Here is a 23,710-nt window from a genome sequence, read left to right as displayed (position 1 = left end):
AATTCATCAGGTTACAATGCAAAATAGATTATGTAACGAAGACGTTTTTAGGCAAATACCTTTTCAATGCTTCTTAGTAGTTTTTCATGTAGGGATTAGTTCATTGGTTAAAGCATATGACTTTTATTTACTGTGTACTATGTTCGAAACACACTGTATCTAATTACAAAATTAACCTAGATCATCTGGTCTTTTATTACTACTAGTAAAGTCTGAATTCAATGACCGAAATTAGGCCTTAATCCTATGTGTAGTTGGTTAGTTCCAATAGTGTTTCTGGTTGCTGTTTTTTCGGGTGAACTGAACTTGACATGAGAGAAAACAGTTTATTTACAGTATTTTAGATGGCCATGAGCTTCTGGAAATTTCTGGAACCCTTCTAAACACAGTAGAAATATAGGTAATCATCCAATCAGAAACGCCACATGTGATTTTTCACTTTCTGGATGTTTCTGGTAAAATTTTTATGGAATGCTGTTTAGATAAGGTGTTTCTTAGCGTTTTCCAAGCTTTTTTTTGGCATTTTCCGGGAAATTTTTGGGATCTCCGGCTTAGTTGCCCGTATTTCTTATACATCTTCAATGGATTAGTTATTTTTAATCAGACAGCTTTTACAAATACCTTTTTACATCTATCATATGTAAGATACATGAATTTCAATATATTCGTTCATCGTTTCATCAAATAATAGCCAAACAAGAAAATATGTCAACAGTTTGAGTGCTTCGATTTGACATCTTATAAGTAGCACGTCCAAACCTACAATTATCATTTATAATCATTCATTTCAAATCAATTTACAACTGAAAAAGGTAATTGCACTATTTATTCAGTTGTAAATTAGTTGACCTAAATCTTTAAACAGATCGCATTATCATAGCTAAAATGACCAAGTTTTCTTAATCACAAATCAATAATATATCTAGAGAATTGTATCTTAATTTATAAGTCATGTTGTGGTGTGTACTGCTGATGTCGATAGATATAAGTAGTATGCATCACCAATAGACAGTGAAATGTCTGAAGGCAGAAAGGTTAAGAAGATCAAAGAAAAGAGAACAAGAACAGAGAATGATTGATGTGAAAAAGAAGCAACAGTCAAGTCTCAGACAATTGATTAATACTTTGCAAACGAAGTATTTACTGTATGGTTCTCAGATTTTACTAACAGGTTCTGTAATTTTGTATTCACATACATTTGGTTGTTCCCACTTGTGTTCTCGTTCACTACAAGAGTTCTTTAATCATTCTATAGATTGGTGATAAATTTCATGACCTTCATACGATGTTGGATGACATTCAATTAAATACTATCGTTAGGTATTTATTAGATCTATCCTAAGTCTGTTTCAGTTTAACACTGAGACTTGGAGTTTTGTACAACTGTTGATTCATCGATATTCAGTGATGTTTGATATACGTAACAAAATTGAAAATCGTATGCTCATTAGTTTAAATAAAATTCGATAATATAAATAATGATGCATTCTTAAACGTCAATGGGAAGATTCAAACTAACGATACTAAATGAATATAAACTTCACCCTATTTCACAAGCAAGTGGCTAACAGGACTCAGTAGCTAAGTGAATAACGCAATGGAGTTTGAAGCATAAAGTACTGGGTTCAAGTCCTGGAGTGAACATCAACTCTGAGATGCAGGTATATCCGGCGGACGAGTTCCAAATAGGACGAAACGCGCGTCTTGGATTCCACTAGTAGCCATTATCCACCTTTGCTTATAATAATGGAAACTGACTGAAACAGAAAGTGTGTGCAGCCATAATACGTGGATTAACCCATCTATGTTACGAAAATGACTTTCAACTTTTTTCGTGGGACTGACAAATAAATCAAATTTATTGTGCATTACATAAAAAGCATGGCAGATTGGTTGAATTTAGACATTAACACCGTTGGATTTCGGCTCGGTGGTCTAGTTGGTTGGGAGCCTGGCGTGAGACTGACAGGTCTTGGGTTCAAATCTCGCGGGGTGCGGGGTCATGGATGCGCACTGCTAAGGGGTCCCCTACTAGGACGGAACGACCGTCCAGCGCTTCCAGGTTTCCCATGGTGGTCCAGCTTCAATTGACTCAGGATTTCAATCGCAGAAGTATATTTATATATAGCGTTTGGAATGTTTATAATTGTTAGGAATAATTCTCTTTTCTTATTATCATCATATATCGTCACGAATGTATATTTGAACTATTTTAAGTCTTCTATGATTCTTCATAACATATTGTGACAAATTCATTTGTAAAACTTTGTATTTGCCTGTTATTGACGTTATGGATTGAAACGGACCTGTCTCTGTCAGACTAATGTATCATAAACCGATAGGCATTTAATAATCAAATTCCTTAATATCGATGACGCGAAAACACAATCCCTTACTATTGTGTTCCTATCTATTCAATAAGTAAGTAGTAATCTGAACGTTGTCGTATAAGACATTAGCTATTAAAATCCGAAATTAAGAGTAAAGAGGAATACTGCCAGTTAGTCAGCTACAACGTAGGACCAGACATATACATGCATCGGTCCAAGTTGCCATAAATAATTATCACAACAAGATGAACGCCGAATTCATAGAAGTAGTGTAATGAACAAGAACATGAGTGGGTACGATCGAATGTATTTGGAACCCGCAGTTACAGAACTTCTCACTAAAATCTGAGAACCATACAGTAAATAGTTAATTTTTAAAATATCAATCGTCTCAAACTTGATTGTTCCTTTTGCAAATATCAGTCCATCGTCTCAGATTTGATTGTTCGTGCATTTCCATAGCAATTGCTTACCGTTCCCGTTCTCTCCTTCTTTATCTTCTACTGAAATACATTCTATTTCGGACTATCGTTTTATACTACATGTGTGGATATAAGTAGCTCACACCATAGTAGTTTCTTCAATGGTGGTAATATATATAAAAAAAAGATTGCATATAAGGATATAGTACAGGAAGAAAGACTTAATTCGTAGAATGTAAGATATAAAGTAATATCAGTCTCACAGTTTAAGGGGAGACAGAGACTGTATACATTTACGTCATTGTGATCGATTCTATGTCATATCACTCAGTCTCCAATCATTAGTTATGATAATTACGTGAACTTCAACATCACTCAGACTAGAGATACTAAGACATTGATCAATTCCACTGGTCAATCCTAAATTAGATAAAATACTCGTTCTATATTCAATTGTTATAACCACAAACCCATCTCACTAAGATATAGAGTTTCTCCTCAGCAGTGCGCATCCACGACCCTACCCCACGGGATTCGAACCCAGGACCTATCAGTCTCGCGTTAAGCACTTAACTAACTAGGCCACTGGGCTGACATCCAACGTTGTTAATGTATAACTTCAACTAATCCACGAAATTGAGCGACACATCCACCATTGTCATCAGTGAGTTACTATCTCACATCTGACCCGGTTGAACTCCACTGTTCACTACTTCTCACTAGAACTCCAGGATGTATATATCTTGAAGCCAGCCACTAGTTTCTTATTAATATATAATATCTTTTTTTGTTGGATAACATGAATCAATAATATTCACAAGAATTAAACAAAACTGTAATAGATAATATAAACAATTGAATGAAACAATAAGGAATACAATGAAAATGTACAGTTGTTGTTGTTGCTGTGGTGTTTTTTTGTTGTTGTTGTCGTTGTTTTGTTTTCAAAATGAAGTGGAATTTTTAAAAAAACATTTTTTTATTTTCATAAAATTTTTCAGCCCATTTTACATAAGGCATAGCAAATTGAAAATGTAATTGTTGACGTGATTTACGTAATATTGAATCTTTATAATAAAATCTATTCATTATGTAGAAGAAATAAAGAAAAAAAAATACAAATCAAAGTGATTAGAGAAGTAAATAGATGGTGAAATATGATTTAATGTTTAATTATTCTATGAATGAATAGAAATCAAATGAGTTACATTATTATCAGTCGGGGTTTTGTGGATATTATAGGGATTTCAATAGTTGAGATCATGAGTTCATTGTGGGACTCCTCAGCAGTGTGCATCTACGATCTCGCCTTGTGGGATCCAAACCGAGGACCTATCAGTCTTGCGCGCGCGAGCGCTTAACCATTAGACCACTGAGGGTTCGAATCTCACAGGGGGGCGGGATTGTGGATGCGCACTGTTGAGGAGTCCTACAATAGAATGGAACGGCCGTTCAGTGCTTCCAGGTTTTCCATGGTGGTCTAGCTTCACATGGCTCGTGATTTTAATATTGGACCTACATTATTATTGTAGTGTCTAGTATCCATGTGAAGCCTACATGGATTATTGTATCTTCTATAGAGACTAATTTATTCATTCTTCTTGAGATACATTTTAACCGATGAGACTGTAATTTATGGATGACCTTTGAGAGACGCTAAAGTGACCTTGAGAATGTTCACCTACTTACTAGGGTCAAATGAAGATTAGAGATTAGTACGAGGAATTAGGATTAGGATTTACAGTTGGACGTCAGGATTAGGAATTAGATTTAATGTTTTCGTCATAAACTGATATCAGCTAAAATACGAACATGCTATTTAGACAAATGGATGAATGAATTTCAAGCCAAAATTCAAGACCTGCTATCTTAAATCTGATTGGTTAGTTCATTAATTATAGTCTTGCCAGCATTAATTTTTGTTTCTGAATTGAAGAGACCATTTTAAGTCATAAAATATTTTGTTCTTTATTCAAAAATGATCGTTTCCCGCCGTTTTTTCTCTCTAACCGTTAGTTAATTTTCAATCAGTTTAACTTGCTTTATATTTGATGGAATGTTTTTAAGTTCTACCATAGTTTCTAGAACGGCGGTAATGTATTTCTGAAATGAGTGTTTGTGGAGATCGTAGTAATTTCAATAGTTGAATTCATGAATCGACTTAAACTAGGCCATCATTCGAAACCTGGAAGCACTTTATGGCGATTTTGTCCTGTCGTGAAACTTCTCATTATTTCACATCCACGATCCCACCTCGAACTCAAGACCTGTTAGTCTCGAGAGCGAACGCTTAACCTCTAGACCACTAAGCCGGCCGGCATCTAACGGTGTTAGTGTCTAACTTCAACCAATCCATGGTATTGCTCAACCATCTACCATTGTTTTCAATGAGTAACTGTCTCTACAATAGACATGGATGAACTCCATTGGCCTGGGTTCGAGTCCGGCATCCGGGATCGTAGATGCGAACTGCTGAGGAGTCCCACACTAGGACGAAACGAACGTCCATTGCTTTCATATTTTCTATGGTGATCTAGCTTGGGTCGACTCATAAATTCAATTATTGATATTACTATAATATCCACAAAACCCCTTCTTATGTAATTGTTATTTTCTATTTTATAGTATGATACGGTCTCGTTTGTTTGTATATAAACTGTATATGTCTGAAATACATGATTCATACAGTGGAAGCTGACATTGGCATTCTGGACTGAACCGGCTGGATTAGGTGAAAAGAACTAGTAACTCTAGGCTGTTCGTACTGGTTAACGTATCATTGGTTTGGCACAGTATTTTATTTATTTATTTATTTATTTAAACATATAAACATTAGTACAAGGAGGCACCAAGTAGATATGCGCCACACAAATCATTCGACTTGTGTGAGGGCTGGGATACTTCCCGGGTGCCCAAACCGAAGCAGGTGGTTTGGTGGTTTCATCTATCACGGCGCACATTGAGTCGTGGATTGGGCGAGTGCCTGCCGGCGTGTATACCCGCATATCAACGCGGGTTGCTGGTCAAAGGCTCCGTCCTAATAGTCCGGCCACAGCCTAGTCCGGTCTAGATGACTTGATTGAGATGCTGCGGTGGGTTGTGCTCGAGTCGTGGTTTGGCACAGTACCAAGGTCAAATAAATCAGTGTTCCAATTGATGATTTAGTCGGATTATAATCAACAAACCATTAGAACAAAACAGTAAGTTGAGTATAAATGAATACAATTAAAGAGTATAGGATTGTGGAGATTATTAAATTATTGATTGAGATCTTGAACCGATTGATGTTAGACCACCATTGAAAACCTGAAAGCACTGAACGGCCGTTTCGTCTCATTGTGAGATAGTAACTCACTGAAGACAATGGCGGATATGTTGTTCAATTTCATGGATTAGTTGAAGTTAGACATTAAAATCGTTGAATGCCGGTCGGCTCAGTGGTCTAGAGGTTAACCGTTCTAGTCCTGGGCTCGAATCTGCCAAGTCAGGATCATGAATGCACACTGATAAGGAGGAGTCCCACAATAGGATGAAACAGTCATCCAGTGCTTCGAATATAAATAAGTTTATTATAATTATAAATTATAATCTTCATTTACCTTATAGCTCTTGCCATTTTTTCATAATCCATTAATTTATTATTACGATAATAACCCCATTCTTTTGCTGCTAATTGTGTATTTACAATACGAAATAATCCAGTTGATTTATTAACCCATTGAAATGCACTATCTTTACTAATCTCTAAACTGTATAATATAAATTGCCATAATTCCATTTGTTTATTTTTATATCGATCATGATTATTATGTGAATGTGAATGGGCAAATTTACGATGTTTTCTTGATTTTATTTTATTCATTGAAGTGGTAAATTGTTGTTGTATCTCTTTATCATTGGAATCTAATAATTCATTAGATAACCAAAGTGTTGAACGAAAATCTTTATGCATACGTCGTGTAATAGGATTAGGCCACCATGATTCATATTCATTTCTTTCATTTGATGATTGTATATAATGCTCTGGTGAAGGAGGTTTTTTTCGATGATGTAAATTAGTAGTAATTGAATGATAAGTAAACTTTTTACATTGATTATCTATTATCTTTTCATATTCTTTCTCCTTCTCCTTCTCCTCTTCCTCTTCCTCCTCCTCCTCCTCATCATCATCATCATTATAAGAAGAAGAAGAAGATGATGATGATGGTGAATAGGATCCATCTTGATCATTTGAAATTAAAGATCTATGCTTAAATTTTCGTTTATTAGTTCGATATTTTCTTAAACGTTTTTGACGTATTAAATTATTATAATATTCAGCTTCGGAACATGTTAATGTACTATCTGAATTATATTCATCATTATTCTTTTCATTATTATATGGGAGTTTATGTTCAACGTGTTCTTCTTCATTCGAAATGATCTCATTATCATTGAATATTGAATTCTGATTCAATTGTAAACGTTTATTATTCCGATCATAATTATGTTGAAATAATGATGATGATGGTGTTGAGGATGATGATGGTGATGATGACGATGATGGTGTTGAGGATAATGATGGTGATGATGACGATGATGGTGTTGAGGATAATGATGGTGATGATGACGACGATGATGGTGTTGAGGATGGAGATGATGATGGTGATGATATTGAATAATCAAATTTATTGATTTCTTCTGATGTAGATTTTAATGAATTAACTGTTGAAAAAATTTGTACAACATCATCCATACGTAAATCTGAATAAATTTCATAGAAGAAAAACTTTTTCGAGTAAAGAATCTTTGTCAAATATGATATTCTCTTCAAAATATAAGAGTATTCTTTTAAACAAACAATACTCTATGATCAAAGATTCCAATACACAAGGATGAAAAATAGAATTGTGTTTATGAAATCAAATATAATGACTGTAATACAATGTATGTAGGTGAAACATCAAGGCAACTGAATGTGACGGTGAAGGAGTACAAATTATGCTTAAAGTACATTTCTAAATCTTCAGTTGATGTAAGGAAACTCGAACACAAATCAGCTATATCATTACACTCCATAGAATCAGGTCATAGGATTGATTTCAATAGCATAAAAATCCTTCAAAAAGGTTTTCATTCTTACAAAGAAAGAGTAACAGCTGAAGTCCTATACATATAGGTAAATCCAAACAGTATAAATAGGAGAGATGGAATCCAATCAGGTGTCCCATGGCAACTAATAATTAATAAGTAAACCTAAACTCTATCGTTTATTATTTGAATAACAGCAATCACATTGAACGGTTCTAATCAGCTGTTTTATCTGAATATGTTAAACAATTAATTGGAACAATAAAAGTAACACAAACTTTCAGTGACAAATACATTCTTCCTCTATATTACATGTTGTTCTGAATATTCACCGACCAAAGGACAATATGTGAATGAATGAAATCTCTTCTCATACTACTTATGTATACACATTTTTCATTTCATACCACAAGTCTGTTATACACTAATGCAAATACCTACTTTAAACATTGTTCACGTTGATTGGATAACGTATTCAGTATACAGTAAACCAGAGAACTATGTACCTGTTTATATTCGATAGTTTTGTTGTTGGATTATATTTTCCTTGAAAAAGCTTGGACCAGATTGTCAGGCGAAAACATTGGATTTACTTCATATTCATTCGCTGAGATTTTACTAATCTATATTCTGCCTTTTTAATGTATGATATTATCAATTTAAATGGATTCTATCATGATACTGTACCATCGGAAAAGATTATATCAAATAGGAATATTACTGAAATTTAGACAGAATTATACAACCGATTCTTTCTTATATTTTAATAATTGAATCCACGATTCAATATAAGTTAGACTACTATTGAAAATCTGGAAGAACGGGACGGCCTTTTTATTCTAGTATGAGACTCCTCGACAGTGCGCATCCATGATTTCTCATCAAAGGGGCTCAAACTCAATACATTCGGTCTCACGAGTGAATGCTTAACCTTTAGACTGCTGAATCGGAATCAAACAATGTTATTGTCTAACTTCTATCGATCTTGTATATCATATATATTGACATATGAAATCTTAATCATCCGTCCTCAACTCTTTATTCGATGACTTTGGTGTAAAATACTGACTCTTTTATCATATCCACTTGATAAGATTCATAATTATACATTCAGTTTCGTTTTTAAATCCCACCTCTACGTGATATTTCATAAATGGATTTGACAGATTTGTATACATTAGGACTCAGTAGTCAAGTGGATAACGCGGTGGCGTTTGATGCTAACGTTAGTGAGTTCGAAACTCAGAGTGAACATTATCTCTGAGACTCAGACACATCCAGCTGACGAGTCCCGAATAGGACGAAACCCACGTCCTGGATTCCACTACTAGCCACTATACACCTTTGTATGTAGTGCTTGAGACTTAAGACTATATCGTAGCAATACGCACAGTATGCACATATATCGATAAGAGACTGACCAATCGCAGTCCTAAACATCAATGGGAAGATTCAAACAAACTATACCAAGCGAGTTGTGTACACATCGTTCAGAAATTTTGTGAAAATGTTATATACTACTTAATATTTTTACAAGTAACTGAAATGTTTTCTATAAATTTCATGGAATTCACATAGAATCTTTTCCATTGGAGTCTTCGGGATTACGAATGCATATAATTACTGACAAAATCATATAAAAATTGTCAGTTTTGTTAATGACATCATCAAACTGAAGTGGTTGGTGATAGCAGTATCTAAAACTAACATTTTTGTGCATGTAATGAAGTGAAAGAGTGAGAAATCTTATTCAACACTAAGCAGATCTAGTGAAATGGAACAAGATTTAATTGGAAATGTCTTCAATATTGTTCTAATTGTTTTTCAAGAGTGAATAAAGATCAAAAATGAGTTTTATTTTATAATGTGCTGGAAAAACGTAATATTCAATTAGTGTTAGTTTGTGACAAAATCAAGCATCATATTATCAACATCTACACAAAACACCTAATTAGCTGGGTGATACGGGATTGAATCCGTTAATGAGCATCAGTTCCCTTAAGATTACAGGTACACCTTTCTGACAAGTGATAAGTAGCACATAACGTAGGTGTAGGGCTTTTTGTTGACTAACTCCAATCACCATCTTATCTCAATATACTACACATAATGTCGAGTCACCTAGACCGGTGGGCACATTACAATCTAGTCGATAGGATTCGATCTGTACTAAGAAGGACCTGACATACATGACAATGATCACCACCTAGTGTTCAATCGATTGTAAATTGAATTAACAAGAAGTCATATGATTTTTGATAACTAGCGTCGATATTATTATTCCACAGTTTCATTATGAAATCGTGAAGTATGGCGTTGACTTATTCTACAATAATAAGTATCATACTACATCATAGTTTAAGTGAAGTTGAAAATGTAGATTTGTTAAATACCAACTCATTGAATCAATGGTATTTCATACCACACAAGATTGAAATATGCTGGTTTTAATCTCACATAGGAACATGAGTCTAGTTAACAATAATTATACTATTTTCGATATAACTAGTAATTATTCATCCTGAGGGTATTTATCTTTCATGTATAGAATCTTCAGATTAAATAAATCAAGGCATTTGATAAATTGTGGACAAGTTAATTCGATAAATACGAGAAGAGTGATGAATTTCGGGAAGTGAAAGATTAGATTCTTCTAAAAAGTTCTAGTCAGAAATGTTTTCATCGTTTCAATTACTAGCACTCTATTTTATCCATGTGTATTGATTGTTTAAATCTTCCCATTAGTGTTTAGGACTTTAATTGATCAGTCTCTTTTTGTATATGCGGATCGTCTTGATAATACCGCTAAGTTTTGAATATTATAAACTGAGTTAGACTGCGACTGGCATTGGAATCCAAGAGGCGCGTTTCATCTCATTCGAGACTTGTCAGTTGGATGCATTTGTACCTGAGTTGATGTTCATCCGGGGACTCAAACTCAGTACCATCCTTTTCGAAAGCCACAGTGATATCCACTTAGTTATGAGCACAGATGGACATTGGTAAATGCAATAGAGTGGATTTAAATGTATTTTTATTGGTTGTCCAAATATTTCGATTGGTGTTTAATACTGTAATTGAAAGGGAAGACCATCACTATTGACAGTTATATATATATATTCCTGTTCAATAACAATATGTTTAGTATACTACTTACTTGGATTGTCAGTACGAACAAGTGACCAAAATGTAAATATAGTCTGAACATGAGGTTTAGGGTAACAAATTGATCCTTATTAACTAGTAGAGAGAAAACATATCATAACATATCAAGTGCCAGTACGATAGAAGATAGAAAAATCCATGTCTATAGTCCATAAAAAGTAATACTTCCACAGTTAGAACAACTAGTAATTTATGTTTTTATTATTTTTTTTATTTTAACACATAGATATTGGTACAGGTAGGCACCAGATACATATGCGCCACACAAATCTCATTTGATATGTGTGAGGGCTGTGATACTACCCAGGTGCCCAAACCAAAGCAAGTGGTTTTCTGAAGGGGCCACACCCAGATCTGAAGGTCTGATCCACAAGGCAGTGGAGCAAGATGAGGAGATGCAATGCCACGGTAGCCGGTGACCAACGATTGGTTCATACGCCATTTTTTCCCTAACGATCCTATAGCCTATGTGCACCATTGACATGGAATCAAGGTTTTCAAACTCCCCTAGGTGGACTCTCCATGTCCACCAACCTGGTTAAAACACCGGACATTCGCTTTTTGTTCTCTGAATTTCGTAAACAACACCCCTGGTGTGAGAAGGTAATGAGAAGGACTTCTCTGACAGAGGCTATATACGCGCGACCATGTGAGAGCATTTGGAGAGGGAGAGAGGACTCTTCCCACTGTCTGCCCTACCAGGGCATTTATGTAAAAAATTCTATTCTAACATGAAATCATTCGTATGCAAAATATCTTCTTTCACTAACTTATCTAACAAGTAAGTATTTATAATATACGTGCATTATAATGAAGAAACCAGACATAATGTAAAGCTTCTGTTGACAAGATCGAAACGATTCATAGTTCTAGTGGTTGTCTTGGATGATCCTACATCAAATGGGCTGAATTGTCTTAACATTATAAATGCCTAGTTCAAATGATATAAAGCGATTCGAAACTAATCCGTAAGAGCTGTAGCGTGTCATTCCTGTGTACTTCTTTAGCAGAATATCTCATTGATTTGATTACTTTTGTTTATCTCCGGACGAGATTGAATGAGTGATAACTGTTAGGAATTACTTATGGACTAATATTATACGTATATACCCATTATATAACTATTAAGTAATTATATTATGTGTATATTCATATTCCTATCATTATAAGCTTCCATTTAACCTATTGATTACTACTATAGGATTTATTGTTCTTAAGTTATTTCCAATCTATCAGTTAGAGTCTCTTACAATTACAGCCACTTTTGGCTTGATCTTATACAATTGTTATTTTCTATTTGATGATATGATGTAGTCTGATTTGTTTGTATTTAAACTCAGTATGTTTGAAATATATAATTCGTATGACGGATGTTGAGATTGATGTTGTGAACTTAACATGCAGAGCTAGACGAGAAAGGGACCAGTCGGTATTCTGGGTTGTTCATACTGATGTATGCATCATTGGTTGGTCGTTCAAGTCAACCTATCTAAATTGGTAATCGTATTTCGCGAGAATCTTATAAGCTTAGGACATAGCAACCTTAATAATCAAAGCTTCGAATAACTGAATTGCTTTCATCTCTTAAATATATAAGGTTTCCTCATCTTGATAAGTAACAAATGTTTCAAACAAATGAATACGTCCATATTTTGTAATTTACATAATAAGATATTGTTTTTGGAAGTATATAAATCTTTGAACATGATTAAACATGTTTTCAATAGTCTGTCCCTTGAAACATACAATTCTAATGATCTACAGCTAAGCTATGTTCTTTTAAAATTAATAAACAATACATTTTGGTTTATGTTTGAAGATTCTATTAATAAGATGTGAAAGCTAATGAAAATGAATGTTCACAAATTGACATTATGAGTCAATTGAAGCTAGACCATCATGGAAAACCTGGAGGCACTAAACGACCACTTCGTTCCAGTATGGGACTCCTCAGCAGTGCGCGCCCACGACCCCGCCCCCGCGGGATTCGAACCCAGGACCTACCAGTCTCGCGCTAGGCGCTTGACCAACTAGACCACCGAGCCGGCATTCGACGGTGTTAATGTCTAACTTCAACCAATCCACGAAGTTGCGCCACCGTATACCATTGTCTTCAGTGAGCTGATATCTCACAACAGACCTAGCTGAACTCCACTGGTAACGGCTTCTCACTAGAACTACGGGAAATGACTCTTGAAGTCCATCACTAGTGAGCAGATGATTATTATCAGAAGGGGTTTGTGGAGATTTTTAGAAATTTTACAGATTGAAGTCATGAGTCAGTTGAAGCTAGACCACCATGCTGGCTCAGTGGTCTAGTTGGTTAAGCGCTTGATGCGAGACTGACAGGTCCTGGGTTCTAATCTCGCGGGATCGTGGATGCGCACTGCTGAGGAGTCCCATACTAGGACGAAACGACCGTCCAGTGCTTCCAGGTTTTCCATGGCGGTCTGCCTTCAATTGACTCATGATTTCAATCTGCGAATTTTTTAAAATCTCCACAAACCCCTTCTGAAAATGAATGTACTAACATTGTGGTATGAGCTACTGATATCGACAGATAAGAGTAGTATGTATCTTCAATAGAAAGTGAAATTCCTGGAAGCAGAAGATCAAAGAAAAGAGAACGAGAACAATGAATGATTGATGCGGAAACGAAGGAGCGATCATGTCTGATACGATTGATTGACATTTTGCAAGTCAAGTATTTACTGTATGATTCTCAGATTTTACTAAGTGATTCTGTAATTGTGTGTTCGAGTAAATATTCAATTGACCTCAATTGTGTTCTTATTCACTACAACACCATAATATACAGTGAATTACACTAAAGTATATTCTCAATAATCAATTATTTCGGCGAGACTATCATTTATGAACAAACCAATCAAGTATAAGATAACAGATCTCAGATTTTGGCGCGAAATTCATTCATCCATTTGGCTAAATAGAATTTTGGCATTATAGCTGATGTCAGTTCGTGATGAAAACCCCCAAATCTAATTCTTAACATTAATCATCAATCTCAAATCATAGTTCTAATTCCTCATACTGATTTATAACTTTCATTTAGTCCTGGTTATTAGGTAAACATTCTCAAGATCAGTTCAACGTCGCTCAAAGGTCATCCATAAATTATAGTCTCATCTTATTCTTTTTCTTACCTTAGACCTTATTAAACTATAATAACCTTAGAAGATCCATGAATGTATGAATGAAACTCTTAATTCACAGTTTCACTCATATAATGATTCTGACCAAAATCTGTTTAAACCCGTACACCATAAAACTTACATACTGACTAGCTGATTTGCATACATACCCTAAACATTTATAAATAGCTAAGTATTTTGTCATTTAGAATTATTAGCTGAAGCAGGGAATAAATTGTCTTTTACGTTTTATCTTCTCAGTAATTGAAAACTAGATGTTAAGTTATTGGGAGTATGGTGAAAGTTCAGTTCATGAGTATTTGTGTTAATCTCATTATGTTAGGTTTGTATTCACTAATTCGGTTCGTATTTCTACATTATTAAATGCAATCAGATCATAACACTGTGAATGGTTGATGTAGAGGCTGGTACTATATCAAGCTCACATGGGTTATTCTAACCTGTGAATAGATCAATCTATTTACTCTACTCAAGACACATTTTTACCCTTTCATTTATTCGCTTATTAGTCCTGACTGTTTTTATGCAAGCTCAAGTTGTATACATTTCTTATCTTACCCATCACATGTCTGTAACTTCTTTTTGTCAGACTATAAATATCGATTCACGCTTGGTTAAATGAATTTGGCTCAATTGCTTTCTCCATTGCATATCATTTTGCTTCGCTTTCTTAGCTTCGTTTCTCAGATCAACGACTGTATGAAATATACCCATTCAAACTTCATTCTCGTATTTGACTTATTCAATTCCGTTTTTTGTTTACTAGCGCGAGTTAAGTCGACAATGATATACGACGATTGACGACATGTATATTTCAATAACGATCATTCGATAATGATCATTCATTCAATCTAACTGGAGTCAGATTCTGGGCCACTAAATTAATTCAACAAGGTAATGATGTATTATTGAATAAGATTATTCATACTTTGGTGTGAAATACTGACTCTTTTATCATATCCACTTGATAAGATTCATAATCATGCATTCAGTTTCGTATTTAAATTCCACCTCTATGTGATATTTCATAAATGGATTTGACAAATTTGTATACATCAGGACTCAGTAGCTAAGTGGATACTGCGGTAGTGTTTGAAGCTAACGGTGGTGATTTGGAAACCTAGAGTGAACATCAACTCAGACTCAGGCACACCCAGCTGACGAGTCCCAAATAGGAAATCGTGGAATTTCGACCTCATTCACCAATGTCTTGAAATATTGACATATTTTTAGTACTCACTAGTGTTCAGTAGATTTTCGGCTGATCATTATCATTCACAGCTGAAATATTCAAATTTTAATTACTGTTTGACGTTTGAATGCCATTATTGCTTAGTCTTGATACTATCATTAAACATCACATCATAATGCATAACAAATCCAAAGGTATGAATTTGCATATGATAACTAAATTGCTACAAAACCAATCAATTTAATGATAATCATGAGTTAATTAAAACTAGACCGCCATGAAAAACCTGAAAGCCCTGGACGGCCGTTTCGTCCTATTGAGAGATAGTAACTCACTTAAGACAATCATGGATGTGTCGCTCAATCTCGTGGATTAATTGAAGTTAGACATTCACACCATTAGATGCCGACCGATTCAATGGTTTGGAGGTTAAGCGTTTGCGCGCAACACCAATAGGTCCTGTATTCGAATCTCACAAGGTGGGATCATGGATGCCCACTGCTGAAGAGTCCCACACTGGGACGAAACATCCATCCAATCTTTCTAGGTTTTCCATGATAATCTAAATTCAATTAACTCATGATCTCAACTATTAAAAAATTACTATAATATTCACAAAAACCTCCTTCTAATAATGAATAATAATCACTTACTAGAAACATCTAATGTATCCATCCAAGCTATATCTGTACTTTCCAATTGAGACTCATCTTCATTAAGATCATTTGAAGTGATCTTTGTTTGTTCCTTTATATTATTGAATAATTCTTCATCATTTCTATGATGATTATCATATTCATTTAAACAATAATTATGTGTCATTGTATAATCCATTGCATAAAACAATGATGGATCTAATGTATTTTCAAAATGATTTGATATACTTAAAATATTCATTGTTGACATATTGTTATCTATATTCATACATTCAATTGATTTATCTGAAGATAATGATTTTTGATTTGATAATAAATGATCTTCTACATCATTTCTTAAATCATTACGACTACATGAAAATGAATCAATGGATTCAGATGAACATGGTGAAGTGGATTGCCAAGCTAAATCATCCGGTATATCTGTGAATATTTCATTCATATAATCATTTGGTTTATTCAAATCATCATGTTGTGTAGTGTTTTCAGTTTGAGATAGGAAATCTGGAATAATATTGTTTGTTTTTTTTTTTAATAGAAAATATAGTGACTTATTAAAGGTAAGTTGAATAATCCATTTTGGAAATTTATTCATTTATTACATCATCAAAATGTAAACGTTTTATATGGGACTTACTGCATTGAATACATATACACCATATAAATCACTTGATTTGTGTGTGACCTATGATACTACCTGAGTGCCTAGACCAAAGAAGGTGGTTTTCTTAGGGGGTCACACCCGGAGCCTTTGACCTAAAGATCGGATCCACAAAACAGTGAAGCAACGTGAGGAGATGCAGTCCCATGGTATTCGGTGACGAACAGTTGGTTCGTACGTCATTGGTTCTCTCAGGATACTGGATTGCAGGTGCACCATTGGATTGGAATCAGGGTTTTTCGACTCTCCTAGGTGGATCCTCCCTGTCAAATAACCCGGTTAAAGCTCCAGACATTCGGTTTTCGTTCTCTCAATTTCGGGAAAAAACAGTAGTTCGGCTAGAAGGCAGTGAGTAGGACTTCCATGTCAATGGTTGTATACATGTGGCCATGTAAAAGTATTTGGGGAATGACAGCTGACTCTTCTCACCCTCGGCTGTACCAAGACATTTTGGGGCAGAAGTAAACATTTAGCTTGATTTCAAAATTTACGATCAATCGAATCATTATTTTCCTTAAGATCAAAATATAAAGGTTTTTCGAATTCAAATCTTACTGATTAGTTCTTGTTTTCATCCATTTTAAAGAAAATGAATTCATTTGTTCTTAAGATTTCCTTCAACTACTCAATATCTAGAAGAAACTTACACATAAGGTTATATAATAAAGTATTGATTGAAATAGGTTAATCATTCATAAGGTTCATTATTCATCAGATAAACAATTGAATACACTGGGGAGAGAGATGTAGAGAGATGTGGAAACAGATAAGCACATTGAATCAAAGAGGTTTCCAAAGTAGGGAACTAATGATACCGATTAGGTAATTCTCACTATGAAAATGAATTAACCAGTATAGTTCAGTAAAGGGGGGGGGTAGTAGTTCAAATCTCAAATGATCATTGAGAATACTAAGAACCAAAGTCATTGATATAAAAAAGATCATTTAAAACAATTTCTACCTCAGTCAATGTTGATAAAAGACATCCGTACATTGTCTCTATTCCCTTGATTGTGACAAGTGTCTAAATGAAGGGGAACCATGAATGAATTGAATCTTACAGTTATTATCTTTACTATTATTATTTCCTTTCGTTAGTATACCAATCAGTTATATCGAAGAGTACAAATATTCTTTAGATATTTATTAAAATTTGTTAATTGGTTATCAGTACTTAGTAGCTAAGTGGATAACGCGATGGTGTTTGAAGCGAACGGTACTTGGTCCGAGTCCCGGAGTGAACATCAACTCCGGGATGCGGGTGCATCCAGCTGATGAGTCCTAAATAGGACGAAGTGTCGCGCGTCCTGGATTCCACTACTAGCCACTATCCATCTTTGCTTTCAAAGTTATGTATACCATTTAACTTACCATTGTTTATTATTTCATTTGTTTCACTTATTTCTTCTTTTTCATCTACTGACCATTGAATATCATCGTATTGTTTAAATAGACTACATGGAAATAATTCAAAATAATAAAAAGAAAAGAAAATGAAAGTGTAAATGATTTGAATTAACAGTATGATGTTGTAAAGATTATTAAGTTTTTGAATAAGATCATGAACTGATCAATGTTAGATCACCATTTAAAATAAGGAAACACTGGATGGACGTTTCGGTTTAATGCAAGACTCCTCAGCAGTGCTCATCCACGATCCCGCGATTGAGATATCTATGACTTTGTGAAAAATAGAAGTTATATTTAAGTGTATTTGTTTAAATAGCTTTTAAATAATGTAATGATGACTATATTATTTTCCAAATGAGTATGTAACATTAACTAAATCTTCAATAATGGGATTGTGGAGGTTGTTGAGTTTAAATTGAGATTATAAATCGATCAATATTAGTCCACTGTTAAAAATCTGGAAGCACTGAACGGCCGTTTAGTTTTAATATGTGGACTCGTCAGTGGTGCCCAACCACGATCTCTATGGTTCAGTGGTGTAGAGGTTAAGCGTTTCCACGCGAGACTTGGGGCGGTGGGTTCGAGTCTCTTTGGTGTAGGGTCATGAATGGGCACTACTGAGAAGTTCCATATTAGTGCAAAACGGCAGTCCAATGCATTCGTGTATGTAATGGTGGTCTCATATTGATTGGTTCACAACCTCAGTTTATTTAATCTGCTTGACCATTTTTGTGAAAGTAAGTTTGGTATAAGGGTGGATTTTTGTCGGGAACTGAAGTCATTCAGTGTACTATTGTAGATCGGGAGGTAACGGGTAGCTGTTTCCGTCTAGTATGGAATTTCTTATATCCATAAACTAAGGTCTTCAAGTCTTGTAGCTAGAGTTCAACCTTTGGAAAAACAAGTTATTACCCAGTACCAGTTGCTCCAAACGCCATCATGCTGTCCATTTAGCCACTGAATCTAGATAGCTACTTACTTGTGCAAATGGTTAGGATTATCCCGTTACTGATACTTTTAATTTAAATTTGAAAGTCAACTCTGGGATGCAGGGACCTCCAACTGACTAGTTCTAAATAGAATGGAACGCGCGTCTTGCATCCCACTGCTAAACACACTCCTTCTATTCTATATTAAGTTGTATCATAAAATCTATATCGAGGCAATCTTCACGGAATGGTCGTACGTTAACCATGAGTGATCAAATTCCAGCCAAAAATACCAATAACAGGATAATCTGAATCATTTCAATTCGATTTCAGTTTGAATAGATTTTTATTTTATTTTGCTTAATATCATGAACCGATTGATGTTAGACCACCGTTGGAAACCTGGAAGCACTAGACGCCCGTTTCGTTCTATTGTTGGACTCCTCAGTAGTGCGCATCCACGACCCCGCCCGCGGGATTCGAACCCAGGGGCCTTCAGCCTCGCGCGTGAACGCTTAACCTACCGGACCACTGAGCCGACATCCAATGGTGTTGGTATCTAAGATCAATCAATCGACGAAATAGCATGACCATCTTCCATTGTACTTAGGTAGATACCTGTCTCTACCCGACACGGATTAGCTCCACTGGTCATGGCTTCTGACTAGAACTCCGAGAATTCCCTCAAGAAGCTAGTGACTAGTGAGCACATTGTAATTATCAGTATTGGGTTGTGGAGGTGGTTAAGTTTTTGATTGAGATCATGAACAGGGAGTAGATTAATTGAATGAATTGATCATCTTACCGACTTTGAAAACCTCACCAACCTTGATAGATTCTTGTGATTGATAAACTTTTGACACAAATACAGATTGTCGTATGGATTTTCTTGACGTATAAAGAAATTGAAGATTGTGTAATACTGATGTTAACAATATCGTTCATTGTTTGGTCTTTTAATAACAGTTATCCGGGTGTGAGGTAGTTATCTACCGAAGACAATGGAAAATGACCGCACAATATCATAGATTAGTTGAAGTTAGACATTTACATAGTTGGGTGCCAGCTCAATAATTTAGAGGTTAGCCTTCCACACGAGACCGAACGACATGGGTCTGAATCCCGTGTTTTCAATAGTGACCTAACATTAGTCGGTTCATGATCTCAATCAAAAACTTAATATTCTCCACAATCCCATACTGATAATTATCATGTACTCACTAGTAACAAGCTTAATGAGGGAATTCTCGGAGTTCTAGTGAGACACAGTGATCAGTGGAACTAATACAATATCAGATAGAGACAGTTATCTACCTAAGTACAATGAAAGATGGTTGCGAAATTTCATGGATTGATTGAGGTTAGACATTAACACCGTTAGATGCTGACCGGTTCAATGGTTTAGTGGTTAAGCACTCGTAGATTCTGTGTTCGAATCTCGCAAGGCAAGATCGTAGATGTGCACTGTTGAATAGTCCCACAATAGGATAAAACGGTTATCCAGTGCTTCTTTGTTTTCAATGATGATCTAACATCAATCGATTCATGATCTCGATCATATACTTAACTAATCCTAATTTTTTTAAAACGTTTAAATCTATAAAGTATTGTTTTGTTATATATTTCACCTTTAAACATTAATTTCTACTAAATGAATATATTACATATACTTGTAAGTTATGGATAAAATGTCTAAACCACCCACGGAATAGAGCTATGATAATGAACTTTGATAATTCACTATAGATTTTTTTTTCTTTTTTTTTTGGTGGATGAAATAAAGATTGTAACTAGGTAATCAATGAACATTATCAATGTTTTTCATTCTCAGTTCCATGGATCAAAAACCGGAAAATTATTTTTGTATTTTTTAAGAGTAAACAAACCAACAAACAAACAGTGTGCTGGGTATCAATGTCATCTCAGTTTTGAACTGTAAAAAAAGAGGCTTTTTGATGGAGTTTTGTTCTCTGATCTGGATAGTTTGATTGTGGCGATTATATCATTCTTCTGAACGACATCATCAGCGGAAACTTTAGGTAGCTATAACTTAACAAGGTGTTTCATGTGTGATATCTAGCCTATGGAATGAATTATTTCTAGTGTGACTTTTATTCATTAGCAACAATAAATGAGGATTTTGCATTACGAGTTATTAGTTCTTTTTTAAAGTATCACTTTCTATAAGAAACTCCTTCTGGGACTACTACCGGTTCCATGCCCGGATAAAGGAGGATTGGGTATGGGGTTAGCAACCCTGTCATGTAGAAAACTAACTCGCTAAAAAAACGCTAACCATAAAAAAATAATTCAAACCATTTAAACTCTGCTCCGGGATTTAGAGGTTATGACGCCTCATGGTGAAAGCCGACTTCCTTCGGAACTCACAATGCTGATGCCCCTTCTGACAACCAGAGCAACCATTAATTTAGGTACATGGAATGGTTGTACAATGTGAGAGATCGGGAGAGTCTTCCAAATTGCTCGCTTTCCACAAGACTTAAAAGTTTTATGATTAGCTTTGGACCAGGTCATAGTTGTCAACTATCATGTGGTCTCACTTCCGTGTCGAACATATTGATAAAGTGAAATTCATGTCAATAAGGTAGAATGGTTAGAAAAGTATATTATCGCTTATACAAATTTTGACGTAATTAATCTATGTGAAATTTCTAGCCTGAATTATGTAATTTATATTAACAGATTATTAGGGATTATTGTAATTCGTCTTTGAATTCATACTATTCTACTGGTATCATAAGTTCATGTAAGTTACAATTTGATTAGTAAAGATTTTGATACTGAATATATAGATCACAACCATTATAAGCGATGATGGATAGTGACTAGCAGTTGAATCCAGGACACGCATTTCCTCCTATATGGGGCTCTTCAGTTGGACTCAATAGCTAAGTGGACAAATTAGTGGTGTTTTTGATGCGGACGGTACTTGGTTCGAATCCCTCAATGAACATTTATTTTATTTAAACACAAGGATGCACAAAATATATATGCGCCACATAAATCATTCGATTCGTGTGAGGGCTGTGATACTGCCCGGGTGCCCAAACCGAAGCAGGTGGTTCTCTTAGAGGGTCACACCTGAAGCCTTTGGTATGAAGGACTAATCCACAAGGCAATGGAGCAACGTAAGGAGATGCAGTCCCATGGTAACCGGTGACCAACCATAGGTTCATTTCCTACTACCACTACTACTACTACTACTACTACTACTACTACTACCAACACTACTACTACCAACACTACTACTACTACTCTTGTTTCGAAAATTTAACACTTGACGACTATTTGTTTAACGGATTAATTTATGCATAGTGAGTACAATTTTGCATGAGACGGCGGTTTCGCCCTAGTAAGGAACATTTTGTCAGTGAACAATTCCGGACTCAAGATTTCAACCTATGATCTTCTGTCTCACATGCGAACACTTTAACTCCAGACTACTGATTCGGTATTCAACAGTGTTAATGTCTAATTTCAATCGATCCATGAGCTTGTGCAACCATTCATCTATTGTTTGAGGTAGATAATTGTCTCTACCCGACACGGATTAGTCCCAATAGTCATGACAGTCCAGTACTTCCAGGTTTTCAATGGTGTTTTAATGAAATATTATCCACCTGAAATCATTTTGTTTATTCTTTAGTGATAACTGAACTCTAGCAGACCAAGTTACAATATGACTACTAGTTCAAGTGATCAGATCGGCAATAAGCTCTGATTAATATATGTTTTTATTCTAATTGTCACCTGTCAGGAATCTAAATAGAGGTTATAATCCTTGTCTTACTTAACTTTACAGTTTGAGTACTTATTACTAAGCTATTTGGATTGCAAATAGCATCCTATATGATTGAGATATTTATATCAGGTTAGCATTGAGTAACGGTCAATTTCGTGTTTGTCTATTTCGGTAATCCGATTGAATTATATATCTATTTTTCATTTAGGTCATGAATCGATCAATGTTAAATCACTATTGAAAACAAAAAAAAAACACTGGACGTCTGCTTCGTCCTAGTATGGGACTCCCTAGCAGCGTGCATCCATGATTCCACAAGCGGGATTCGAACCAGGACGTTCTGTTTCACATGAACGCTTCTCCTTTAAATCACTGATTCCACATTCAATAGTGCTAATGTTTAACTTCAGCCGATCTGTGAAATTGAATGACCATCTTCAATTGTCTGGAGTAGATATCTGTCTCTACCTGACGTGGATTAATTCCACTGGTCACAACTTCTCATTAGAACTCTGAAAATTACCTCTCCACAACGTCATACTGATATTTATTATTCAATTTGTAATAATAATCCATTCATTTAACAATTAAACTCAAAATAAAGTTCATTTATTGTACTCTAATGATTATTTTAAACCAAAATACCTAATGATTCCTGTTTTCTAGATTACTAATAAAGAAAGATATTCTGATTGTAAGTTTTACATATTGTGATGTATGCTACTGATGTCGATAGATATAAGTAATCTGTATCATCAATAGATAGCAAAATGCCTGACGTCAGAAGGTTAAGAAGATCAAAGAAAAGAGAATGAGAACAGAATGGTTGGTGTGGAAACGAAAGAACAATGAAGTCTGTGACGATTGTTTGACATTTTGCAAATGAATTATTTTACCAATATATGCTATAATTTGTCTTTTCAAATACATTCGATTGTC

General features: G+C 35.0%; 1 protein-coding gene across 2 annotated transcripts in view; it reads right to left on the bottom strand.

The window, feature by feature from the left end:
* Nucleotides 1–2,621: 2,621 nt before the first annotated feature.
* MS3_00004861 (uncharacterized protein) overlaps nt 2,622–23,710 on the bottom strand; it is a 35,839-nt gene continuing 14,750 nt past the window's right edge. Inside the window, exons 2-7 of one of the 2 annotated variants that reach the window (XM_051212837.1) lie at nt 18,041–18,123; nt 17,844–17,996; nt 17,731–17,802; nt 17,631–17,693; nt 16,006–16,512; nt 3,903–7,456 (exon numbers count right to left, since the gene is read on the bottom strand). In XM_051212837.1, the coding sequence (XP_051068754.1) occupies nt 6,348–7,456; nt 16,006–16,450 (1,554 nt within the window). In that variant the 5' untranslated portion in view covers nt 16,451–16,512; nt 17,631–17,693; nt 17,731–17,802; nt 17,844–17,996; nt 18,041–18,123 and the 3' untranslated portion in view covers nt 3,903–6,347. Of the gene's footprint in view, nt 3,834–3,902; nt 7,496–16,005; nt 16,513–17,630; nt 17,694–17,730; nt 17,803–17,843; nt 17,997–18,040; nt 18,124–23,710 lie in introns of those variants that run through there. The other variant, XM_051212836.1, reaches the window with a different exon arrangement.

The sequence above is a fragment of the Schistosoma haematobium genome, chromosome 3 (assembly GCF_000699445.3).
Source record: "Schistosoma haematobium chromosome 3, whole genome shotgun sequence".
Taxonomy (NCBI): domain Eukaryota; kingdom Metazoa; phylum Platyhelminthes; class Trematoda; order Strigeidida; family Schistosomatidae; genus Schistosoma; species Schistosoma haematobium.
This window is presented reverse-complemented; position numbering and strand designations above follow the sequence as displayed.